Source organism: Phascolarctos cinereus, unplaced genomic scaffold (assembly GCF_003287225.1).
Source record: "Phascolarctos cinereus isolate Bilbo 61053 unplaced genomic scaffold, phaCin_HiC Scaffold_726;HRSCAF=1367, whole genome shotgun sequence".
Taxonomy (NCBI): domain Eukaryota; kingdom Metazoa; phylum Chordata; class Mammalia; order Diprotodontia; family Phascolarctidae; genus Phascolarctos; species Phascolarctos cinereus.
This window is the reverse complement of record NW_027556098.1, coordinates 425,465,362-425,493,174: the sequence shown is the minus strand read 5'-3', so window position 1 is coordinate 425,493,174 and position 27,813 is coordinate 425,465,362. Positions and strand designations below refer to the sequence as shown.

The 27,813-nt window shown below is 38.8% G+C and overlaps 2 protein-coding genes and 1 long non-coding RNA gene across 3 annotated transcripts in view; 2 read left to right on the top strand and 1 right to left on the bottom strand.

Moving 5' to 3' along the window:
• Positions 1–27,813, bottom strand: part of LOC110197754 (uncharacterized) — a 420,263-nt gene that overhangs the window by 259,674 nt on the left and 132,776 nt on the right.
• The window catches only part of LOC144454442 (uncharacterized), a 351,830-nt gene that overhangs the window by 305,956 nt on the left and 18,061 nt on the right, over positions 1–27,813 (top strand). The window lies entirely within an intron of this gene.
• On the top strand, positions 20,793–21,914 carry LOC144454305 (uncharacterized). Its single transcript, XM_078146064.1, has one exon. The coding sequence runs from the start codon at positions 20,793–20,795 to the stop codon at positions 21,912–21,914; it is 1,122 nt and encodes a 373-aa protein (XP_078002190.1).

The following is a 27,813-nucleotide window of genomic DNA, read 5'->3' as shown; positions in this document are numbered from 1 at the left end:
TCTGTCCTGGGTCCTTTGCTCTTTTTCCTTCTGGATTAATTTAATTATTATCTCTATACAAATGACTGTGATCTAGAAACCTCAATTCCTCCTCTGTACTTCAGTCCCATCACCCATTCCCTTTTGGAAATTTCCAACTCACTGTCTCACAGACCATTTAACCCCAAACTGCTCAAACCTAAACGCAATTTTTTTTTGCCCTGCACTTTCCTTCTCTTTCAAACTTCCCTCTTTCTATGGAAGGCACCACCATCTTTCAGCCTCCCAGCTCCACAAGGTTGTCATTATCCTGCACTCCTCTCCTTCATAGCACATATACAATGAGCTGCCAAATCTCACCTTGGCTACCTTCACTCTATCTCTCATTATGATAGTTTTAGGATTTATTTATGATCCTTAAAGACAATTTATACTAGTTTTCATAAATTCCGGTTTTTAGAATGTATTTTTGCTTTAAGGTTGTATAAGAGATATCTATAAGTTTAGATGAGAGCTGCACAACATATGGCCCACATCCTGCCAAAGAGGCCTGGAGCCCAGGTGTCCTCCCTCTGTCTATTTTCTATAATTACCACAGGGATTTTTTGTTTCTTTACCAGAGATCAATAGAACTACCTGGCAGCCACCCCAGATTGCCCATTTTGTAAGTATTCATAATGATTGATTAAACTACTACCTATAATCAATCTGGAGCCCCCTGGGCTCTTATTTTGGTATAAAAAGAACACCCCATGGTTATGGGGAAGGTACCAGGGTCCCCAGACAGGGGAATTCCAAATCTTACAATAGGCATAGTTGGCCAGGACACCAAAGGAATGCTAAAGCAGTAGGGGACAATCTGGGGAGGGGGGAATCCCTGGATGGCCTCCATATGGCCAGTGTTGGACCACAGTGTAAGCAGGGGGATGCCCTGCACATGCCAAAAGCCCTGGTGTTCCTTCTGATGGAATTATGTTCCATCACATTGGAATAAGAATGGGAAGAATGTATTGGTAGTATGTTAGACCCTCCTCACAGCATTAATAAAAAGAAAAAAGCCATTACTAAGTTCCTAGACTCAGGGGCTGAGAACAGAAAGGAATTCCAGTTAGAAGAAATATGTAGAAATTCTGGTTTGCTGATGAGCTAGGTTGAAGGAAAGTAAGCATGTAGACAAGGGCATGTAATGGTGAGAGAGTCTCTTTCTCTTTCTCTCCTTCCATCCCTGGCTGACTCCAGCAGCTTGCATGTGTGAAGAGAAGAGAGAGAGAGAAATAAATATATATGTTTAGTGAAATGAAGATTATTTGAGTAGGATCAGAATCTGAAAGAAACAAAACATGTTTTTTATTTGTTTGATTTATTTAGTATTTTATTTTTCCCCAGTTACAAGTGAAAACAATTTTTAACATTTGTTTTTAAAACTTTGAGTTCCAAATTCCCTCCCTTCCTTCCTTCCCACCCATCCTCATTGAGAAGGGCAAGTATTTTGATATAGATTGTACATGTGTAGCCATGCAAAACATATGCATAATAGTCATGTCATGAAAGAAAACAGGTAAAAAAAAAACAAAGAAATTTTTTTTAAAAAGGTATGCTTCAATCTGTATTCAGACACCATCAATTCTTTCTCTGGGGAAGGATAGCATTTTTCATCATAACTCCTTCAGAATTGTCTTAGATCAATAGAAGGGAGGAAGCACTGAAGGAGGCAGTGGTCAAAAGCAAAACACTAGTGGGGGGGGAAGGAGAAAGGAGAAATAAAAGCATAAATGGAGGGAAAGGATGGAGAAAAAGACGCAGATAGTAATCATAAGTATGAATGTGAATGGGATGGACTCTCCCCATAAAAGAGAAACAGATAGCAGAATGGATTAAAAACCACAATCCTACAATATGTTGTTTATAGGAAACACATTTGAAGAAGAGTGACACATACAGTGTAAAGGTAAAAAGCTGAAAGAGAATATATTATGCTTCAGCTGAAGTGAAAAAAGCAGGGGTAGCAATCCTGATCTCAGACAAACCAAAACCAAAAATAAATCTTATCAAACGAGATAAGGAAGGAAACTACATCTTGCTAAAAGGCACCATAAACAATGAAGAAATATCATTACTAAACATATATGCACCAAATGGTATAGCATCCAGATTCTTAGAGGAGAAGTTCAGGGAGTTACAGGAAGAAATAGACAGCAAAACTGTACTAGTGGGGGACCTCAACCTCCCCCTCTCTGAACTAGATAAATCCAACCACAAAATAAACAAGAAAGAAGTTAAGGAGGTGAATAGAACATTAGAAAAGTTAGGCATGATAGACCCTCTGGAGAAAACTGAATGGGGATAGAAAGGAATATACTTTTTTCTTGGTGGTACCTAGTACATACCCAAAAATTGAACATGTACTAGGTCATAAAAACCTCACAATGAAATGCAGAAAGGCAAAAATAGTAAATGCATCCTTTTCAGATCATGATGCAATAAAAATTATATGTAATAAAGGGCCATGGAAAGATAGACTGAAAAATAATTGGAAAGTAAATAATCTAATCCTAAAAAATGATCGGGTCGAACAACAAATCATAGAAATAATGAATAATTTCATTCAAGAGAATGAAAATAATGAGACACCATACCAAAATTTATGGGATGCAGAAAAAGCAGTTCTTAGGGGAAGTTCTATATCTCTAAATGCTTACATTAAAAAAAATAGAAAAAAAAGACATCAATGAATTGGTCATGCAACTAAAAAAAACTAGAAAAATAACAAATTAAAAATCCTCACTTAAACACCAAATTTGAAATAATGAAAACCAAAGGAAAAATTAATAAATTAAAATTCAGAAAAGTATTGAACTAATAAATAAAACTAAGAGCTGGTTTTATGAAAAAACCAATAAAATAGATAAACCTTTGGTTAATTAAATTTTTTAAAAAAAGAAAGAAGAAAACCAAATTACTAGCATCAAGAATGAAAAGGGTGAAGCTAGCACCAAGGAAGAGGAAATTAAAAGTATAATTAGGAATAATTTTGCCCAACTATATGCCACCAAATTTGACAATCTTAGTAAAATGGATACATATTTACAAAAATATAAATTTCCCAGATTAACAGAAGGGAAGTAAAATACTTAAATAATCCAATGTCAGAAAAAAAAATTGAGCAAGCCATTGATGAATTCCATAGGAAAAATCTCCAGGGCCAGATGGATTTACATGCGAATTCTATCAAACATTTAAAGAACAATTAATTCCAATACTATACAGACTATTTGGGAAAATAGGTGAAGAAAGAATCTTACCAAATTCTTTTTATGATACAAATATGGGTGATTTTAATGGTAGAGTCGGCTCAGACTACCAGACATGGCAGGGAGTCCTGGGAAGGAATGAAGTTGAAAACAGAACAGCAATGAGTACTTACTACTGAAGACTTGTGCACTTCATGACCTTCATCACCAACATCATCTTCCATTTACCTAAACACAAAAAAACTTCATGGATGCATCCTCACAGCAAACATTGGCATTTAATAGACTATGTGATTGTAAGAAGAGACAGACAGGAGGTGAGAGTAACAAAGGCAATGTGTGGTACAGAGTGCTCGACTGATCATAGACTTATCCCCTCCAAGCTAAATATTTGCATTCAACAAAATTGGTGGCTCCAAGACAAAATAACTACCAGAAAAATTAATGTGAACAGATTAGAGCACTTCCCTGAGCAGGAACAGTGTCTTGCTAACTTGGAAGTTAAGTTGAGCCAATACATTCAGCAGTAGTGGAGCAGAAAAGGAATGGGCAGCCTTCAGAGGTTTGGTGTACAGCACTGCATTGTTCATCTGGGTCAGAACACTCGCAAAAATCAAGACTTGTTTGATGCAAATGATGGGGAAATTCAGAAGCTGCTAAATGAAAAAAGAAAACTGCACAGGGTTTACCAGCAAGATAGTTCATCCATCTCTCTAAGAAGGCAGTATTTACTTCCCTTAAAAATAAAGTACAAACCAAGCTTAGAGAGACGCAGGATTCTTGGCTTAGTAAGAAGGCACATGAAATTCAATTTTTATTCTAATACTAATACTCCAAAGTGCTTTTATGATGTCCTGAAGGCTATTTATGGGCCAAAGTCCCATGGTGCATCTAAAATATCCATGCTGATGGAGCCACATTGATTAGTGATAAGGACATGATTCTAGAGAGAGGTGGGCTGAACCTTTCCATTATGTTCCCAACAGACCATCATCAATCAATGCTGAAGCCATTGACCATTTACCTCAGGTTGAAGTCAATCCTTCCCTAGCTGAAGTTCCAACTGAAGAGGGTTTGAATGCCATTAAGCTCCTTTCATGTGGTGAAGCACCTGGTGCTGATTCTATTTCAGATGAGAATTACAATGTGGAGGGTCCATTACTCATACAAAAGTTGACAGACATTTTCTGGGTTATATGGCAAGAGGAGATTATCCTCCAGGAGTTCAAGGATGCCTCCATTGTCCATCTCTATAAAGATAAAGCAAATAGATTTTCCTGTGAAAATCACAGGGGGTTCTCTCTCTTAGTCACCTCTAGGAAGATTCTTGCTAGACTCCTCCTTAGTAGGCTAATCTTTACCTGGAAGATCATCATCTGTCTGAGAGCCAGAGTGGCTTCAGAAAAGGCCAGGAGGAATGGTCAGTATGGGGCTTGTTGCTTGACAACTGCAGGAGAAATGCTAGGAGCAGAACAGAGGTCTGCTTGCAATGTTTGTAGATCTGACCAGGTCCTTTGACACTGTCAGTCATGACAGCTTATGGAAAATTATGTCAAAATTTGGTTACCCAGAGAAGTTCATCAGTATTGTGTGTCACTTTCATGATGGCATGGTTGTGTGGGTTCTGGATAACAGACAATGCTCTTGCACTTTCCCAGTTGCTGATTGAGTGAAACAAAGCTATGTTTGGGCTCTTTGTTTTAAAAAATTTATGAATTTAAATTCATTTTTTTCCCCCTCTCATCTGATCTTCCCCAGACTTCTCTGAAGCTAATATGTACTCAAGGAAAATAAATTCCTCCAAATATCCATCATTTCCGTGAATGAGATGAAAGAAGGTATTCTGTAAAAAATGAAGGTGAGGTTTGGAAAAGAACGTGGAAACATTTATATCAACTACTATAAAGAAAAATGGGGAGAACCAGAACACCTTACAAATAAAAACAATAAAGCAATGAAAAATCAGTCTGAAAGTCTTAAGAACTCACATAAATGCAATGACCAATCATGTCTGCAGAGGACAAAAGATGAAATGTTACCTATGTCCTGATAGAGTTGAATGATGCACAGTGTAGGATGACACATTTTCATTTGATAAAGACAATGCAGGAACACTGTTTGTCAACAAACGTTTGTGAATTCCCTCTAATATTAGTGATTGTCATTTTCTTATCACCTTTACTGACCTGAAAATCTTTCTAATTGTTAGTGATGTGGATTAGCGGTTAGAGACGTGGATCATTCCCCCACCACCAGTTAATAGTATTTTATTTTTTCCAATTACAGGTAAAGACAGTTTTCCACATTCACTTTTATAAGATTTTGAGTTCCAAATTTTTTTTCTCCTACTTTTCCTCCTCTCACCCCTCCCAAAGAGAGTAAGCAATCTAATATAGGCTATACATGTATACTCACATTATATTTCCACATCAGTTATGATGTGAAAGAATCAGAAGAAAAGAGGAAAACCACAAGAAAAAGAAAGAAATATGCTTTGCTCTGCATTCAGGACCTGGGCCATTTTATTAAATATGGTCATTGAAAACTTAGATTTCTCCCTTGGAAATCTATTCATACCTTTTGAGAAGAGATCGACTGGGGAATGGCTCGTTTTTATATATTTGTATTCATTCTTTAAATACTTGGAAATGAGACCTTTGTTGCAGAAATGGTCCGAATCAATCCCCCATTTAATTGCTTCCCTTTTACATTTTAGATACATTTAGTTCCTCTGTGTGATAAAAAAAAAATCACCATTTCATTCTGTATACTTTCCTCCACTTCTTCTCGGGGGATGCACTTTTTTCCACTCCAAAATTACAAAATGAATATTCATTATGGTTTTTCTGCTTTGTTTCAAGTGACCTTTCATATCTCAGGTATGTATCCATTTGGAGCTAATCCTATTCTGCACTATGAGATGTTGGTCTACACCTAGTTTCAGCCAAACTGCTTGCCAGTTTTACCAGCATTTTGTAGTGATTAGTAAATCCTATTGTAGCAGGAGAGGTCTTGGCATCTGTTGAACATGGAGTTAGCGTATTCCTTTTTTTTCTTTTAGCATATTATACATTTAATTAGCATAAGGTCTCTATTTTGTAAGTAACACAGGACTATTCCAGTGACTAACAACCTGGTCCTCCTAGGCCTCCTTCCTGAAATACCAGAGGAGCTTTGGAAAGGGACATATGAATGTACTTTTCATGAGAACTCCAATTTTGAGTTGGAAGGGACCATAGAAGGCATTGAGTCCAAACTCCCCATTTTATGTTGTATTTATTTTGGTTGTTCCATTTTAAGTAGTGAACTATCTGCTTTCTTCCCTCCTTCCCCACCTAATTTTTTTTGGCCAACATTTTTTTTATAAGATTTTGAGTTTCAATTTTTATTTCTGCCTACCTTCCTCCCATTCACCCTCCCCAAGATGGCACCAATTTGGTATAGGTTATACAAGTGCAATCATGTAAACATATTTCCACATTAATCATATTGTGAAAGAAAAAAATGGAACAAAAGGGTGTCACGGGTCCCTGACAGTGTTTATTTTCAGGTGAGTATGAGAGAGATAAAGAGATATGTGGGCCAGGTGGGTAACAGGTTCAGAACCAGTCCTTTTATTGATCTGAGGGCTAGAGTTTTTATACCCTAGTCATGGGAACAGAACCCAGAGTGGAAAAAGCCAAGTATCAACAATAATTTTTATCATGGTAACAGTAATTGAGGGTAGTCTCCCCCGGAGTCATCTCCTCATTTCCCGCTTATCTTTCAAGGTTTGTTGAAAATCCTTCATCTTCTCAAGGTAAAGACAGCACCTGGGAGAGGTTGGAGAGCATAAGTTCTGATCTAGGTGGCTCTTAGATAATGGACAGGAACAGGAACAACCTGGCATGACCTAAATCCTCAAACCCATCAGTGCAAGCCCTCAACAAAAGGGAAAAGCCATTAAAAAAGTGAAAAGAGTATGCTTTGATCTGCATTCAAAATTTATATTTCTTTCTCTGGATGTGGACAGCATTTTCCATCATGAGTCTTTTGGAATTGTCTTTGATCATTGTATTGCTGAGAAGAGCTAAGTCTGCCATAGCTAACCATCACACAACATCATTGTTACTGCATACAATATTCTGTTGATTCTGCTCACACCACTTTGTATCAGTTCATGTAAGTCTTTCCAGGTTTTTCTGAAATCTACCTGCTCATCATTTCTTACAGCACAATAGTATTCCATTGCATTGATATACCACAACTTCCTCAGCTATTCCCCAACTGATAGGGTTTCCTCAACTACCAATTTACTACCACAAAAAGAGCTGCTATATTTTTGCATACATAGGTCCTTTTCCTTTTTTTGTGATGTCTTTGGGATACAGATCTAGTAGTGGTATTGTTGGATCAAAGGGTATGCATAGTTTAATTGCCTATTGGGCATAATTCCAAAGTGTTCTCAATAATGGTTAGATAAATATACAACTCCACAGACAATGCATTAGTGTCTCAATTTTCCCATATCTTCTCCAACATTTATCATTTTCCTTTTCTGTCATATTGACTAATCTGACACAACCTCCCCTTTTCAGAGATGAGTAAATGGAGGTAAAGAAAGGTTATTCCTCAACCAGAGTTACACACTGAGAGAGCATCTAAAACAAGATTTGAAGTCAAGTCTTGCAACTCTACCCCTTTTCCCTATCCATTACAACACACTGCTTTCACCTACATTCTTCTGAATGTCAATTTGAATAAAAGGGAAAAGTGACTAAACTATCTATAACTTTTGACATTGTTATGAGGCTCATGATTCCACATTACATGGTGACTTAATGCTTGCAAAGTGCTTGACAAATACTGTCTCATTTGATCCACTCATTGACCCTGGCAGGTAGATGCTATTATTACTCTCATTCTACAAATGGAGAAATTCATCCAGGAATAGGTTAAAACATAACTTGTCCTGGGTCACATAACCAGGGAGCATCAGAGGTTTAATTTGAACTGAGGTCTTGTGGACTCACAGAGAGCCCTCTATTCATTGTGCCACCTAGCAGAGTAAAACATCATTACAAAAATGAGCATCTGATAGATAGCAAAATATTTATATTAACATGTTTTGTGCCAGACAACATCATGAGACAAAGTGAGTACCAATCAACTGGGGAATGGCAGAAGAATGCCACAGAATATTTTAGGGAAGTCATAAGAAAACTTAGAATTTCAGAGAAAAATTCAATCCATTTTCAGGGCTTCATACCCAGTATAAAATATGTGATGTCTAATGAAGTCTGTGTTGCAGGAAGAGGCCTTCTTTCATTAATTAGATCCCTTTTATCTCCAGCAGGTTTTTCCAATGAAGATGCACGTATGAACTCCACTTGAAGGACTTCCCACAATTGCTGCTTTTGTAAAGCTTCTGTCCATAGTGAATATAGTGATGTCAAATGAGTTCCACCATCCTGGGAAAGACAGGATCTCATTGAGCACATTCTTAAGTCTTCTCTCCAGTATGAATCCTTGATGTAAAGGAAGAGATGATCTCTGGTTGAAGGCCTTCCAATACTGAGTCCTTAGAGGGCTTGTTTCCAAGGTGAATTTTCTGATGTCTAACAGGCTCTGTACTCCATTTGGATGAATGTCCACATTCATGACAGGGATATTATTTCTATCTCCTGTAAATTCTATGATGAGAAATAAGGGAAGGCTTCAGCCTAAATGATTTTCCATGTTGATTATATTAATGAGGTTTATCCTCTAGTATAGATTCTCTGATGTTTAGTCAGGGAAGAGCATGCATTAAAAGGTTTATGACATACTACACACTCCTAAGATTTCTCTCCAGTGTGGATTCTCTGATGTACAGAAAGATCACAACAATGTTTGAAAGCCTTTCCACATTGATTACATTCATAAGGTTTCTCTCCAGAGTGACATCTCTGATGTACAACAAGGTCAGAGCTTCTTCTAAAAGCCTTTCCACATTTATCACATTCATAAGTTTTTTCTCCAGTGTGGATTCTCTGAGGTTCAGTAAGGCTGGAGCTGCAACTGAAAGCCTTTCCACATTGATTACATTCATGAGGTTTCTCTCCAGTGTGACATCTCTGATGTACAAGATCAGAGCTTCTTCGAAAAGCCTTTCCACAGTGATTACATTCATGAGGTTTCTCTCCACTGTGGACTTTCTGATGTACAGCAAGATTGCAACTCTGTGTGAAAGCCTTTCCATGTTTATCACATTCATAAGTTTTTCTCCACTGTGGATTCTTTGATGTAGAGCTTAATGGGCCCTCTTTTTGAAGGCATTTCCACACTGATTACATCCATAAGTTTTCTCTCCAGAATGGATGCTCTAATGTAGAGCAAGTTTGGAGTTCTCTCTGAAAGCCTTTCCACATTGATCACATCTATAAGGTTTCCTGCCAGTCTGAATTCTCTGATGTATAATGAAGGATAAGTCTTTCCTAAAAGCTTTACCACATTCATGACACTCATGTGGTTTCTCCCCAGTATTAATTTTTTGATGGTAAATAAAGGATGACTGTTGACTCAAGTCTTTCCCACAATGATAAGAATCATAACATTTTTCTCCTGTGTGGATTCTGTGAAATACAGCACAGATCTGTCTCTTAGTGAAGTGACAGGGACCATCCCTCATGAAACTTTCCTCGTGAATTTCTTCCACAGAAATGCTTAGCTTTGCAGTAATCTCTTTCATTTCAGGTCTAATCTCTATTTCTGTAAGAAACAAACAAAAAGACATACAGACAGACAAATGAACACACACATATAATTTTATCCTCTTCCTTCCATTGGGAGAAAGTAAACTTTTTTTTTGTGAAGCAGTTGGGGTTAAGTGATTTGCCCAGGGTCACACAGCTAGTAAGTGTCAAGTTTTGAGATCGGATTTGAACTCAGGTCCTCCTGACTCCAGGGCCAGTGCTCTATCCACTGTGCCACCTAGCTGCCCCCAGGGGGGAAGTAAACTAATGGATCTACATTCTACTTCCCCAGGCTAAGACAAAAGTCTACATAGATAAATGGACAGAATCAGTCATTTGAAAATGCCATTAGCTCACATCTGCAGGATAACTTGATTTAAAAAGAGCTTCAGACACAATCACATTGGATCCTCACAAATACCTGTGACACCAGTAGACCCAGCATTCTCATTACATTCACAGCTCAGGCCATGAGTGTAGAATGGCTGGGTGACCTGACCAACATCCCTGCAGCTGAGAGAACTCCAACCCTGTGACTGGGCATGCTCGTCCACAGTGCTACACAGCTTTTCTCCATTGAATTTTCTTTTGTTTTGTTTTCCTTTTAAGAAAATTTATTTTATTATTACATGTTGATTTGTTCTGTCCCTCTCTTCAGCTCTTCCTATTTCCTGAGGCACAACAGTATTCAAATCAGGCTAATTAATAACCCTACAATGGGGCTTTAAGTTCAAGGGAAAAGAAGAGTCAATTCTTGTGCAAACTTCAGTGTTACCTTATTTTAAGAAATTGCCACAGCCGTCAACAACCTTGAGCAACCACCACCCTGATCAATCAGCAGCCATCAACACTGTGCCAAAGACTCCACCAGCAATAAGATTAAGAATCACTGAAAGCTCAAATGATAGATGGCTTTTATTTATTCATTTCTTTTGGGCGAGGCAATGGGGTTAAGTGATTTGCCCAGGGTCACACAGCTAGTAAGTGTCAAGCTTCTGAGGCCAGATTTGAACTCAGGTCCCCCTGACTCCAGGGCTGCTGCTCTATCCATGATAGATAACTTTCATTAGCAATGAAATATTTTAAAATTTAAGTATGTACATTTTTAAGATACAATAGGATTGGACATGTAACAGACAACAGTATATTGAAAAAAAATAACTTGTATATGCACAGGGAAACAAAATAATTCAGGTGACTTATTTCATTGCAATATTAACTTTACTGTGGAGCTCTGGAACTGAACCCACAATACCTCTGAGGTGTAACTGAAATTTTTCTCATTCTTGTTTTGATTTTGAGTCTTTGCTCCCTAATTCTACTCTTCTTAAACTGTTACTAGCCTCACTCCTTGAGTTCCCTCATATCCTTTTGAACTACATGTCTCTCCATTCCCAAACACTCTCCTTTCCCTGGATCAGCTAAGAGCAAGGCTCCTGATCTGTTACTTCTTCTCAAGCATCTCCATGTTTGTAGGCCACATTGGCAGTTCCTTGACAGCAGGGACTGGCTTTCCGCCTCCTAAAGCTTAGTGAGGTGCTTAGAAAACTTGAGGTGCTTCATCCATGCTTACTAATAATGACTGGGCCCAGGGCTGAAACCAGGCCCCAGGCTGTACCTCAGTCCCTGTATTCTGGTCTCTATCTTAGTTAGCCAACCCAGGTTATGGCCTCAGACCCATTTCTGGCCCTTTCTTCCACCTTATCCCCTGTGTTGAGTGACTTCTGTTTGATTCTAACCTTGTTGGAACCTGACCAGATGAAGACCACAAACAGTTCTTTCTAGGCTCCTGAAGCATCTCATACTATTGGACACCTGGGAGTTTCTGCCTCCCATTTCCCCAAACTGAGAGTGGCTGTCAACTCAATGAATCTAGCCAACGATTATGCAAGAATGGGCCAAAGATTGAGCCTCAGAGATCAGGGGAGGGAAAGAGGTTGATAATTTATGTAAAGCACAGCCTTAGATTAATTCTGAGGCAGCAACCTTTGCAACTATTTACATGCTGCTGAATGGACAGAAAGAAAATCATAAAAACCAGGCTGACTGGTCCACTTCACATTCAGGCTACATAATCTTAGTGTGGCATTCACTGTGGAAAGGCCATGCTAAGACATCTCACTAACTGACTCCCTTGGGGCAGCTCGGTGCTGAAGGGGATAGAGTACTGGTCAAGAAGACTGAAATTCAAATCCAGCGTCACACACTTACCAGCTGTGTGACCCTGGACAAGTCACTTAGGCCTGCTGACTTCAGTTTCCTCATCTGCAAAATAGGCCAGAAAAGTAAATGGCAAACCATTCTAGTTATCTTTGCCAAGAAAACCCCAAATTGGGTCATGAAGAGTCAGAAACAACTGAAATGAGTGAATAACCATGATTGACTCCCTATTACATTTACCAGAGCAGCTTTTCCAATTCTTTTATTCCTCCCCAACCCTTCCTTATTTCTTGTTCTTACTCTATCCACTCACTACTCACCTTCTCAGCAGGGAAATTTGCCCCATATTTCATTAAAAAAAAAATTGGATACTTAACAAGAGCTATCTTATCCTCCTCATCTCCAATAAGTGAAGTGCCTTTTTTTCCTCTATGATACCAGTAATAGATGAAAGCAGTCCTCCCTCTGCTAGCTAAAGCAAACTCCTTTCCATGTGTAAATGATCCCATTCCAGCACGGCACCTTCCTCAGTATACTGCCTCTTCAGCCTTGCCTTTTTTTAGTACTTTTCAGTCTCTCCCACACTAACGACTCCTTCCCTGTTGTCACAAATAAAGTCATTTCTCTCTAATCATCAAAACACCGCCACTTGAGTCATTCAACCTAGGAGATAGTTTCCAATTTCTTTTTTCCATTTCTTGGCTAAACAAATGGAGAAGCCCATTAACAATGGGTGTCTCCAACTCATTTCCTTTGCTTTCTCTGAAATTCTCTGCAGTCTAGCACCCAATGTCATTGTCCAATGGAAACTCCTTTCTCCAAAATGGCCCCAAATCTCAACGTTGCTAAGTCCACTGGCCATTTCTTCATCCTCATCCTTCTTGACTTCTCTGTAGCCTTTGCCAGTCAATCACCCATTCCTCTCTCTCTGGGTTTTAGTGACCCTCCTCTCCTGGTGCTCCAAACTAAATACATTCTTTCCCCCCGATGGTTCCATCTCCCTACTCTTCTAAAATTCTTCAAGGCATCTTCACAATAGTGCACACTCACACATGAAGTGTCATGCATTCCTCACCGACTCTCACAATTCACACTCCTGACCCCCATACTCAATCTGCTGCAAAGTCCTGTGATTCCACCTTGGTAAACATCTCTCCCATATACCCCCTTCTCTTCCAACACTGCCACTACACACCCTTTTATCACCAACCCCTCTCCTACTCTTCCAGTCTTCTTTTACCTTATATCTCCACCAAACATGCTATACTCTAGTGCTACGGGCTCCCTTCTCTTCTGTGAACAGGACACTCCACTTCATGACTCCACAGGCTATCCTCACCATTCCTACACCTAGAATGCTCACCCTGGCTTCCCTGAATCCCCAGCTAGAGCCCCCCTTCCACAGTAAGCTTTTCTCAGTCCTTCACTTTAGTGCCTTCCTTCTCTCAATGAGCTCTGATTTGTCCTACCCATAACAGGTTTCTATGTAGTTGTTGGCATGTTGTCTGCCCCACCAGTCTGTGAGCTCCAGGAGAGCAGGGGATGTTCTTTGTATCTCTTTAGATCACTGGTGCTTAGCACAGCACATAACAGACCCTTAAAAAAATGTTCATTGAATTGAAGAAGATCTAAAAGCCCATCTTGGAAAACCTAACCCTTTTTTGCATTTGCAGGGGAGTTCCATGCCCTCAAATTCAAAACAATAACTTTTTATAGAATCAGAGATTTATCACTGGAAGACAGCTTAAAGGCCATGGTGTTCAACTCCTTCATTTCACGCGTGAGGAAACTGAGACTCAGTGGTTTTCTGGCTTATCCAGATCCCACTGATAAAGTGTCTAAAAAAGAATTCCAAGTCAGTTCTTCCATCCTCCAAACCTAACACTTGCTTCACCTCCACACCTAGAAGTCATTTGTCATCACAACTCTCATCCACCTGTTTTCACCTCACTCACCAGGACACTCACCTCAGGCCTTCTTGCTCCAGCAGCCATGGTGCTTCCTTTTCCTCAAAATAAGACATCATACCTTCTCTGGGAACTGGCAGCCCTGGACATGGGGAATCAGGGATGAGGATGGAGAAAAACTAGTAATTTAGCTGCCTTTAGGGAAAAGAGTGTGCATACAAAGCCACTGCATTTGAAAAATCACTCCATCATGTTCACACATATCTGGCTTCTTCTCCCATCAATGCTTGTAATGCAAGTAACCCAAAATAGGATGTGCCTGATCAGCCTTGGAGAATCAGCTTTGGCCCTGTACCCTACCCTGGTCCTCACTCCCTGAAACCTATAAACACCTTGTTACTGTTCATTCAGGGAATCTTTGCCTCTTCTGGTGAAATTCTCCTGCTGGGCAGCTCAGTGTACCTTAGTTAATCCAAATTCTGATTCTTGGCCTGTCTGTTATTCCTGCCATTGACAGGGTCTGGCAAGCAAAGAGCACAGGATGGGTCCCAGGACTTCTTGAGCAAGGATTCCACAGTATTTATTTTTGGGAGCTTTGGGGAGAGGTGGGAGTGAAGATCATGGAGCCAATTAGGAATCAGAAAATTTGGTCCTGGTACACCTTCTTCATAGAAGGATGGATTCATTGCATAGTTATGATTATCTGGAAGGTAGAGGCAGATGGGAGTGCAGTAGAGAGAGCCCTGGGTCTGGAGTCAAGGATGCCAGGGTTTAAATCCAGCCTCAGGCAGTTACTAGCTGTGTGCCTCTCACTTAACCTCCGTTTGCTTCAGTTTTCTCAAACGTCAAATGGGGAAAATAATATCACCTAATGGCATACTATTGTGAATTGGCATTTGTGAAGGGACTAGTACTTCCCTTGATAGAGAGGATATAGGGAAAGAGCTGAGTTTTGGGGAATTATTCAAAGAGTTTTCTTTTCCAATAGGGGATGGGAGGGTATTGAAGGAGACACACAGTTCTTGTCAAAGAGGCATCAGGATCAAAGGTAAAGACACAATGGAGTGACTTACTTTCTCTCCAAAACCCACTTTTGACCAGGTTCACAACAACTCTACATGTTAGGTGTTCTTATTATCTTTATTTCACAGTTCAGGAAACTGAGGCAAACAGACCAACCAGGGTCACATAGCCTGTTAGAGTCTGAGGCTGGATTTGAACTCAGATCTTCATGATCTTCTACCATTTCCTACCTCCCCCAAAGTTGTATTAGTGTGCCCATCTTCCCAAACCCCTCCAACGTTGACTGGTGCCATTTTTGTCAATTTTTGAGGAGTATGAGATGAAGCCTCTCTGTTGTTTTGGTTTACATTTCTCTTTCTAGTGGTTGGGAGCATTTTTTTCATGTGGTTGGGAATACTTGGCAGTTCTTTTGAGAATCCTTTATTCATATTTTTGACCATTTATGTTTTGGGGAATGGCTATTTATCATTGTTTTTCAGTTGTTTCAGTCATGTCTGACTCTTCCTGCCACACTTTGGGGTTTTCTTGGTAGATGTACTAGAGTGGTTTGCCATTTCCTTCCCTAGATCATTTTACAAAGGAGGATCTGAGGTAAACAGGCTTAAGTGACTTGCCCAGGGGCACATTGCTAGTGTCTGAGGGTATATGTGAACTCAGATCCTCCTGATTCCAGGCCTGGTGCTCTATCTACTGTGCCACCTAACTGCCATTGGCTATGAGTCTTTTTTACATATTTCATGTTTTCCCCAATGATATATAAAAACATTTTTTATTCCTAAATTTTGAGTTCCCAAATATCTACCTGCCTCCTTCCTCTTACCTCTCAATCACAATTGATTAAAGAAGTGCAAATTAAAACAACTCTGAGGTACCATCTCACACCCACCAGATTGGCTAATATGGCAAAAAAGGAGGGGATGTGGGAAAACTTTATTAATGCATTACTGCACTGTTGGTGGAGTTATGAACTGATCCAACCATTCTGGAGAGCAATTTCGAGCAATACCCAAAGAGTTCTAATACTTCACATAATTTTTAATCCAGCAATACCCCTGCTAGGTATATAACCCGAAGCCATAAAAAAAAGTGGAAAGTGCCTATTTGTACAAAAAAATATATATAGTGGCTCTATTTGTGGTGGCTAAGAATCAGAAATTGAAGGGATGCCAATCAACTGGGAATGGCTTAACAAGCTGTGGTGTATGATGGTAATGGAATATTACTGTGCTTTCAGAAACAAAAAGCAAGATAATTTCAGAAAAGTCTGGAAAGACTTACATGAACTCATACAAAATGAAGTGAACAGAACCAGGAGAACATTATATACAGTAACAGCAATAATGTTCAATGAAGAACTATGAATAATTTAGTTATTCTCAGCAATACAATGACCCACAAAAAAATCCCAAAGGACTAATGATGAAGCATGCTATCCACCTGCAGAGAAAGAACTGTGTTGTTTTCATGGATGATATTGTTTTCGCTTTCTTTCATTCATTATTTTTCTTTTTTTTTCAAAATCTCCCTTTACAAAATGATTAACATGGAAATATTCTGCATGATTGCACATGTATAATATATCTGATTGCTTACTGTCTTAGGGAGCTGGGAAGGAAGGAGGGATAGAATTTGGAACTCAAAACTTTAAAAAACATTAAAAAAAATTTACCATGTCACTAGGAGAAAATATATTGTTAAAGATGTAAAAAAAAAAAGCAAAGGTTCTTCACCATTCAGCATGGCACCATCTGTTAGTTACAGGAAATGTAGAAATTTTGAATCCTCTGAACAAGTTCACTTACTTTGACAGTACACTTTCTAGCATGTACACAGAGGTCATGAGGTTGTGAAAAGAAACTACCTTTAAATGAATTACTATTTAATTTCTTTGCTTTATTTTTAGTTTGATTGTAGCATTAGGTTCACTTCTTTGGGAAAAGCTAGCCCTCACAGCTAAGCCAGAGTAACATAGATATTCTTCTAAATCTAGGTTACCTGTAGATTTAGCAAATACACAGATTTGTAAGACTTTATCATTTAGTCATAGATAATTTACAGTAAGACATATATCTTTGTAGGAGTAAAATAATCATAGGGCTATAAGACTTGTGACAGGCTAAATTCCCATTTCTGGCTGCTGCAGAAAAGAGGTTAACAATACCCTAAGTTCCTCTTTCCTGCCATAGTGGATTAGCTTCTTTTAATGTTTTCTTCAGCTGGAGGTTTAGTCTACATTGAGCAGTATTATTTTCTAAGGTTGGGTTTCACTTTCTGACAGCTGGAGGATGCGATATGACTGCTACCTACAAATCACAAGTTCTTTTCCAATCTTCCTTCAAACTATTTGCTCCTTTAAAGTAAAGTAAACTTTTGGTTGCAAAACTCATCAGCTGCAGAGCAAGGACTTCTGAGGTTTTCTCACTTTGATGGACAGTATGATAGACACAGGATGAATCTGGGTCAAGAAAACTCAGGAGGGATAAGTAATCAGATGACCAGCCTTGTCCAGTTGAATTTTGTTCAAAACATGTTTCTAAGGTTGTTGTAATTTTTTTCTTTCTCTTCTGTAATAAAAATAAACTGTGTAAATCACACCTTTGTCAAAAATTACTGAGTAATTAGTTGACCTTACTTAAAGGTAACCTGTAAGCTGTTACAATTAGATCATTATTTACTAGCAAATTATGTACTTCAGATTATTTCATATGTGATATAACTAATTTTAAGAGTTGACCACCTGCTTTGCCAGAGATAGCTCATTGCTTGGGAGGCTGCCAAGACAACTGTAGGAAAGAAGAGGTATTAGAGTGCATACCACACTGAAAGCTTACAGAGCTCTTGTGCTGACCTCATTGTTATTTGCCTGTGATAGCTGGACAGCATACTACTGCCATGCCAGGAAACTGAATTTCTTCAATGTGAATTCTTTCAGGAAAGTTCTAAAGATCACCTGGCAAGAAAAAGTGCTGGACACTGAGGTCCTTCCCTCAAGTTAGACTTCCAAGCATTCACACTCTATTGCAGAGAGCACATCTCTGATGCGCTGGATGCAATGTCCAAATGCCAAAAGAATGTTTGCCTAAAAGACCATTTAGAGAGAACTCATACAAAGAAGGCACTTACAAGGTAGTCAGAAGAAGTGATACAAGGACATTCCCAAGCTCTCTCTGAAGAACATTGTAATCAATTGTGAGTCATGGGAGACATTGGCAAAGGACCACACAGCATGTCGTGCCCACATCAAAGAATGTGCTGTGCCATGTGAGCAATGCAGAAAGGTAGTAGCTCAAAAGAATGGTGAGATATGCAAATTCAGAGCCATCTCTACCTCAAATGTTCATGTGAACTCTTTGTGCCCAAACTGGGGAGGAGCCTTCTGGGCTCTAGTAGTCTGATCATCCATGGTCAGATACACTATACCTTGACCCTGACTTAGAGATGTCATTTTGGTTCACTTGGAGCAAAAAGACCAACAGAAATGACCAACTGTAGAAACCAAATATTTTAATAAAAAATGTTATTGATGAGTGAAAATAATCATAAAGTGAAGGCAAAAGATGTTTTGGCCATGACACATTGTACCCAGGGCAGCCTCAAGCTCTCATTGTCACAACAGATACCTCTTCTTCCCTTCGCTGGAAAGCCTCATAGCCCTTGGTTCAGTCCAGACTGTAGTTAGTATGCCACTTGAATTCTTTTCATGTTTTATCTAGATAAGACTTTGTTTCAACCTCTCAGGAAATTAACTAGATCTTTTCTTTTTCTTTCCTTTCTTCTGTAGTCACACATAAATTCACAAACCCCTACAGAATACACTGTACTTGCCAGCTTCTAAGAAACTCCCTACAGAATTTTCTTCATAGCGTATCGCTTCTATCAGTTCTGAGAAAAAAGAAATTGCAGATCATCTTCTGTCTGTCTCTTCCATAGAACCCACTCTGTCACAGGGAAAATACATACTTTTGACCACATTCCATAGGGAGACACACTCCATAGTAATGCCTATCTCAACTTCATTCCAACTCACTATATCAAATGCTTTTCTAGGTATTAAGCCCATTGGACTCGATAATGATGCTTTCAAGTGCTGACTCTGACAATCCTCAAGGGTACCACCTTTGGCTAAACCCCTTTCCACACTTCAGTTTCCTCCTCTCGTTTGATGAGGGTTAGATGACAGGAATTCTGGAGTCTCTTTCAGCTCTAAATCTTGTGATTTTTGATGGTTTAGAACTTGGTTATATTCAAGGATGTGGCTGTCATCAGACAGTAAGCATGGATGAAGCACCTCCATTTTTCTAGGCACCTCGCTAAGCTTTAGGTAGGGGAAAAGCCAGTCCCTGCAGTCAAGGAGCTGCCAACATTGCCTACAAACAGGTTGATGCTTGAGAAGAAGCAACAGATCAGGAACCTTGCTCTTAGGTGACCCAGGGAAAAGAGAGTGTTTGAGAATAGAGAGACATGTAGTTCTATGGGATATAAGGGCACTCAAGGAGTGAGGCTAGTAACAATTTAAGGAGGAGAGTAGAATTAGGGAGGAAAGAATCAAAGTGAAAAGAAGAATGAGAAAAATTTGAGGCACACCTCAGAGACATTATAAGTTCCCTTCTAGAGCACCACAGTAAAGTGAATACTGCAATCATTTAAGTCATATGAGTTTTGTAGTTTCTCAATGTATATAAAACTTATGTGTACTATATACTGTTGTCTATTATGTGTGCAATACTGTTGTCTAAAATATATATGCTGGGGGCAGCTAGGTGGCGCAGTGGATAAAGCACCAGCCCTGAAGTCAGGAGCACCTGAGTTTAAATCTGTTCTCAGACCAAACACTTGACACTTACTAGCTTTGTGTTCCTGGGCAAGTCACTTAACCCCAATGGCCAAAAAATAATAATAATAATAAATGTATATACTAAAACTTAAAAATATTTCATTGCTAATAAAAGGTATCTGTCATCTGAGCCTTCAGTGAATCATAATCTTGTTACTGATGGTGCCTCTAGACAAGTGTTGATGGCTGCTGACTGACCAGGGTGGGGGTTGCTCAAAGTTGGCAGTGGCTGTGGCAATTTCTTAAAACCAGGCTACAGTGAAGTTTACCACATTGATTGACTTGTTTTCACTTGAAGTTATAGCCCCAATATAGGACTATTAATTGGCCTAATTTGAATAACATTGTTTCTCAGGGAATAGGAAAACCTGAAGAGAGAACAAGTCAACATACAATAATAAAATGATTTTTCTTAAAAAAGAAAAAGAAAAGAAAGGAAAATGCAATAGAGAAATAACATCTAGTACAGTGGACAGAGCATGCCCACTTGCAGGGTTGGAGTTCTAGCCTCAGCTGCATAGATGTTAGGCAGGCCACCCACCCAGCTTATGGCCTGAGCTGTAAATGTAATCTTAAGGCTGGTCCTTCCAGTGTCATAGGGTTTTGTGAGGATCCAATGTGATTGTGTGTGAAGCTCTTTGTGAATGAAGCATCCCTCAGATGTGAACTAATGCAATTTTCAAAAGATTGATTCTGTCCATTGAACTTTGCTGACTTTTCTCTGAGACAGGGAAGTAAGATGCACATCCTGCTTTCTCAGTAGTTTATTTTCTGGCAATGGAGGGAAGGGATTATAATTTTATATGTGTGTCCATGTGTCTTTATATATGTTTTATTGTTCCTTGCAGGAGAGATTAGACCTGAAATGAAAGAGACTACTGCAAAGCTAAGCATTTCTGTGAAAGAAACTCAGGAGGAAAGTTTCATGAGGGATGGTCCTTGTGACTTCACTGGGAGACAAATATGTGCTGCATTTCATGGAATCCACAGAGGAGGAAATCCTCATGATTGTCATCATTGTGGGAAAGTGTTGAGTCAGCAGTCATCCTTTATTTACCATCAAAAAACTAATTCTGCAGTGAAACCACCTGAGTGTCAAGAATGTGGTAAGGCTTTTAGTGAATACTCATCCTTCATTATACATCAGAGGACTCACGTTGGCAGGACACTTTATGAATGTAATCAGTGCGGAAAAACTTTCACACAGAGCTCCAAACTTACTGAACTTCAATGTCTCCACACTAGAAAGAAACCTTATGAATGTACTCAGTGTAGAAAGGCTTTCACACAGAGCTCCAACCTTGTTAGACATCAAAGACTCCACACTGGAGAGAAACCTTATGAATGGCATCAGTGTGAAAAGACTTTCACACACAGCTCCACCCTTATTAACCATCAGAGACTCCACACTGGAGAGAAACCTTATGAATGTAATCAGTGCGGAAAAGCTTTCATAAAGAGCTTCAAACTTACTCAACATCAAAGACTCCACACTGAAGAGAAACCTTATGAAAGTATTCAGTGTGCTAAGGCTTTCAGGTATAAAAGTGATCTTACTCTACATCAGAGAAGCCACACTAGAGAGAAACCATATGAATGCAATCAGTGTGGAAAGGCTTTCACACAGAGCTCCAACCTTATTATACATCACAGAAAACACACTGGAGAGAAACCTTATGAATGTAATCAGTGTGGAAAGACTTTCACACAGAGCTCCAGCCTTATTATACATCAGAGAAAACACAGTGGAGAGAAATCTTATGAATATATTCAGCGTGGAAAGACTTTCACACAGAGCTGCAACCTTATGAAACATCAAAGATTCCACACTGGAGAGAAACCTTATGAATGTATTCAGTGTGGTAAGGGTTTCAGGGCTAAAAGTGATCTTACTATACATCAGAGAAGCCACACTGGAGAGAAACCTTATGAATGTAATCAGTGTGGAAAGGCTTTCAAATATAAAAGTGATCTTAGTCTACATCAGAGAATCCACAGTATGGAGAAACTATATGAATGTGATCAGTGTGAGTTCTCTGATGTATAAGGAAGGATTAGTATTCACTAAAAGCTTTCGACATTCATGACACTCATGTGGTTTCACTCCAGGATTAATTTTTTTATGGTAAATAAGGGATATTGACTAAACACTTTCCCACAATGATAATAATCATAAGGTTTTTCTCCTCTGTGGATTCTGTGAAATGTAGCACATTAAAAAAAACGCGGAATAGAGAAAGGCCATCTAGTACCATGGACAGAGCATGCCCACTTACAGATTTGGAGTTCTAGCCTAAGGCTTTCAGGTGTAAAAGCTATCTTAGTCTATATCAGAGAATCCACACTGGAGAGAAACTTTACAAATGTAATTAGTGTGGAAAAGCTTTAAGATGTAAAAGTGATCTTAGCCTACATCAGAAAATGCACCCTGGGGAGAAACCATATGAATGTGATCAATGTGGAAAAGTTTTCTGACTAAACTGGAAACTTGCTGTGCATGAGATAATCCACAATGGAGATAATCCACAGTGTAATTAATGTACAAGGCTTTACCACTGAGCTCAAATCTTGTTCAACATCAGAAAATCCACACTGGAGAAATCTTACGAGTGTTTAGAATTTGATAAAACTTTATGTACACCATCTCCTTTCCTAACAAATCTGATGAATGAAAAGTCCATTTCTAGGTATCATTTCCTTTATTCTGGTTACTGAACAGTTAATAAAAGAATCGTCATTTAGCTATCTCTAGTAAACCTAAGATGAATTTTGGATGCTTCTCAACACTTCTATGCCCTTAGATAAATGGATGTTACTAACAGGTAGAAATCATGCCTAATTGGTTAAAAATTATTGAGAATGAATATTATAAGCTGAAGTGGACTTACTCTAATGAGGAGCTGAGGGACTGGATTCATCACTCAATTTCAGACAAACAGCCTTATCCCTTCCTAGACCACCCATGCCTCGGGAAATCTAGAAGAAAGGGGGAATCTACTTCCCCTCAGACCTTTCTGACTAAAACACAATGGACCAGTATTTACCCCAAGACCAAAATCTCTTTATCTTTTGGTTAGTTCTAAACTTTCTCCCTTGGTTAAGTCTCCCCCAGGATTTCATCTCCTCATCAACCCTGCCCTTTAGAGACTTGGCTGAATCACCTAGAAGGGCTGATTTCTGAATGAAAATAGAAACTGTGGGTTGCAGAGTTGAGGCCTAAATCAATGAGTGGTTATTAATATGAGAAAAATTATAATTGCTCTCACATCAGAGAATCCATTCTAGAGGATATACCTTCTTAATATAATCAATACAAAAAAGCATTCAAGCTAAAGTCACATCTTTTTTCCCATGAGAGAATTTCCATGAGATTGAAATCATATTCCTATAATGAATGTGGAAAGACATTAAGATGGTCTATAGAACTTGTTAGACTCCAGAAAATTCATCTTAGGATCAAGCCCTCCAAGGACTCAGTGTGAGAATGCCTTTTGCAGAGATCTGTTCCTTTACATCAGGGATTCATGGTGGAGAGAACACTGGATCCATCCATGGGGAATGTTTGCACTTGCACATCAAACCTTTGTGGCAGTTTGGAAACAATTTGATCTCAGGTTGAGAAACCAAAAGAATTTGTTACACTTAGTCAGCAGTGGTCCGAGTTTAGTATCATCACGGCATGAACATGGAAATCACTCTATGCCTGCTCATGACAGATTGGAATCAGTAAAGGTAAACTTTGAAAAGTAAATAGATAACGGCTGTCCTAAAGAAGTGATGGGCCAAACCAATATCTATTATACCCCAGGGAACTGGAAAAAATGTTGGCAATCATGTTGGGGTCTCAGACATGGCAACAGAAAAAAAATAAGATTAAAAGGGTTCTCCAGGGAAATTACGATGCTTAATGATTTAATAGATGATGAAGTAATGTGAGCATTTACTATATTTGCATCAAACAGCAAAATATCTATCAGTCTTAACAGAATATAAGAAAAGTTGGATATAACACTGAATATTAGTACATGGCAGTTAGAAAGAGTAAGCCTATTTCTCATTCGTATATGAATTTTACAAAGAATGACCATGTGATAGTGCATCAAAACCAATCACTATAGAAAAGCAGGAAGATTATCTAAGATTGACAAAAGAAAAAGCAAAAAAAAAAATTAAAAGGCATTTGAAGAAAGTATTGAAAGTGAGATAGGGAAAGGTCATCTAGTGCTATGGAAGGAACACCCCCCTCACAGGGTTTGAGTTCTAGTCTCAGCTGCAGGATACTGGGTCAGGTCACTCAGTCATTCTGAGCCCATGGCCTGAGGTGTGAAGTGTAATGAGAAGCCTGCCCTGACTGTATTGTACTTCTGTTGTGAACATCCAGTGTTATTGTGTGTGAAGCTCTTTGTAAGTTACATGATGCTGCAGATGAGAGCTGATGGCATTTTTTTTTTGCTAGGCAATTGGAGTTAAGTGACTTGCCCAGAGGCATATAGCTGTGTCAAGTGTCTGGTCTGAGACTGGATTAGAACTCAGGTCTACCTGACTCCAGGCCAGTGCTCTATCCACTGCACCACTTAGCTGCTCCTGATGACATTTTCAAATGATTTAATTTTGCACATTTAAATTTGAAAACTCTTCTTTGTGACTGGGCAAATAGAATAAAAACCAGTTTCCTTTCTGCTAAAGGAGGAAAAAGGATATATTTAGATGTTTGCATGTCTGTGTACATATGTTTGTTTGTTTCTTCAGGTGCAGTAACCAGGTTGGAGGGGAATGAGACTGCTGCAAATCTGAACATTTCTGTGGAAGAATCTTGGCAACAGAGACTTGTGGGTAACTATCCCTAGGACTTGAGTTCAAGAGAAATCTGTTACTCTGATGTTAAGACAGATCAAAATCCAAAGAATCTCTGTGATTTTGATGAAGTTGGGAAGAGCTTCACACAATATTCAGTTCTAAATCATTGTAACAAAATGAACTCAAGTAATAACTATTGTCAGTATAGTAAATACAGGGAATGCTTTACAGAACAGGTGGAGCTTAATTAGTCTCAAGAGAAGCCTCCTGACATGCAAATAAGTCAAGGAAATCAAAGGAAAATGGCCTTCAGTTTAAGTTTGGACCTCATTAGACATCAGCAAAGTTATACTGTCAAAAAAAAATCTTTAAATATGTGATATGTAAAAATGCCATCAGATAATTTACACTAGAAAGCAAACTTATGAATGTAAAGAAGGTGCAGCAACCTTGACCCATCAGTCAACTCTTCCTTACCATCATAGATTTCATAATGGAATGAAAACATATGCATGTAATCAGGATGGGAAGGTCCTTCATTGGAATTGAGATCATGTTAAAAATCAGAAGATTCAACTAGAGAGAAGCCTTATAAATGTAAGAATGTGAGAAGGCCTTCTGTTACAAATAAGTCCTTACTGGCCATCAGAGAATTCATGCTGGGACAAAATTTATAAATATAATCAATGTGGAAAGGCTTTCGAATGTAACTCTAGTCTTGTTTTTCATGAGAGAATTCACACTGGAGAGAAACCACATGAGCGTCACAAATGTGGTAAAGCTTTGAGTGAACACTTGTCTCTTATTATACATCAGAGAATCCACCCTGGAGAGAAATCTTATGAATGGAATCAGTATGGAAAGGCTTTCCTACAGAGCTCCAGTCTTACTAAATATCAGTAGAAACTCCATGAATACTGTGAATGTAGCAGATCTTTTAATTACCGATCCAAGTCTATTGAACATAAGAGATTCCACATTGGAGAGAAACTTTAGGAATATTAGCAATGACATAAAGCCTTCAAACAACAGTCAGCCCTTATATCCCATCAGACAATTTATAGTAGATAGAGATTTATCACTGTCATGAGTGAGGAAAGACATTCAAATGGAGCATCAAGCTGGTTCAACATTAGAAAAATTATTCTGGGGGCAGCTAGATAGTGTAGTGGATAGAACACTGGCCCTGAAGTCAGGGGGACCTGAGTTCAAATCCAACCTCAGACCAAACACATGACACTTAATATCTGTGTGACCCTGGGCAAGTCACTTAACCCCAATTGCCAAAAAAAGAAAGAAAAATCATTCTGAGGAGAAGTTGCATATGGATTCAATGTCAGGCAGCCAGGGATCATCTCTTATTTTGCATGAGAGTGTTCATAGTGGAGAGAAGTCTTAAGAATATTCTCAAAGGGGATAAGTTTTCTCTGGTAGAAGGAGATTAGAAGATGACATAATAGTCATATTGGAATGAAGACTTATAGAAGCAATGATTGTGGGAAGGGTTTCCTTCACCTAGAGCTCGTACTTTAATGTACATTGGAGAAAACATGACACAGATGAAACTTATGGATCTAATTAACAAGTGAAGGAAGGCCTCTTTCTGCAGTACAAATTTCATTGACCTCTCAATATGAGACCTCATGAGACAGCCCAAATTTCATCTTGTGCATAAATTCCTCTGAATGTATTGAATTTTTCTTTGAAATCCTGATCTTTGTCTTTACTCCTCAATATACCATGGCATATAACTTCTTCAGCTATTCCCCAGCTGATTGGACCTCACTTTGTTTCCTGTTATTTGCTGCTACAAAAATCTTCATCAAAATGATATAGTAACTGTTGCATGTCTATTGCTATAATGCTTTCTCTAAACAGCTAGGTAGTACAGTGGATAGAGTACTGTACTTGGAGTCACAAATGTTGAGTTCAAATATAGTCTCTGAAACTTACTAGCTATGTGACCCTGGGCAAGTGACTTAACCTATTCCTACCTGAGTTATCCCATCTGTAGAAGGCTAATATGAGCATCTGCCTCCCAGTGTTGTTGTGAGCATCCAAAGAGACAATATTTGTAAAATGCTTTGTAATACCATGGAAGTACCAGCCTTTTTTTCCCCTAATGATTATTGATCCTTGGATCATTAGTTTCATAATGAGTTCAGTATGCTAAAACATACGGAATCAAATCACTTTTACTTCACATTGACATTTAAAATGGTGTAGATGAAGATATTGCTTGTAAAGAATAGAACTCTGGGTTTGGTATCAAGAAGATTTGGGTTCAAATCCTGACTCAGGAACTCTCTGGCTCTGTAAATCTGGACAAGGAACAACCCTCTCTGTGCCTCACTTTACTCATCTCTAAAATGACGAAGTTGGACTCAGTGGCTTCTATGGTCCTTTCTAGCTCTAAAAATATGTTCTCATCAAAAGTACATTGATCTCTCTCTCCCACAGCCTCTTCCTATAATCTAGGAAGGAATCCCAGTAGGACCAAATCTGCAGTTATACCAGAATATTGAGAAATAAAGAGTTTGAGAAACTGAAGAGATCAGGTGTGTAATATACAAAAGAAGATGAGTATGGTAAGGATGTGTTTAATTAATCCAAAAACCTTCACTATAGATCTAGGACTTACTAATCACTACAAAATGCTGTAGACATTGGAAAATAGTATGGCAGAAAATAGATATGCAGCAGTATCTCATGCTGTAGACCAAGATTAGCTCCTAATGTATACATGATGTAGATATGAAAGGTCACCTCAAACAAAGGAAATAGAAAGAACATATAGTTATGGCTAGTGGAAGAGTTCATCACCAAATGTGGGACAGAGAGGATTACAGAAAACAAAATGAACAATTTTTATCACCCAAAACACCCCACTGCATCTTTTTAAAAGGAAGTAATTAACTGGGGAAAAGATTGCAGCAAACTTTTTTTTTAATATAAATTTATTTATTTTTAGTTTTCAATATTCACTTCCGCAAGTTTTTGAGTTCCAAATTTCTCACCCCTACCCCCACCCCAAGATGGCATGCATTCTGAATACCCCTTCCCCTGGTCTGCCTTCTCTTCTATCTCTCCCCCCTCCCTTCTCTTATCCCCTTCCCCTTCTATTTTCCTGTACAGCAGGATAGACTTCT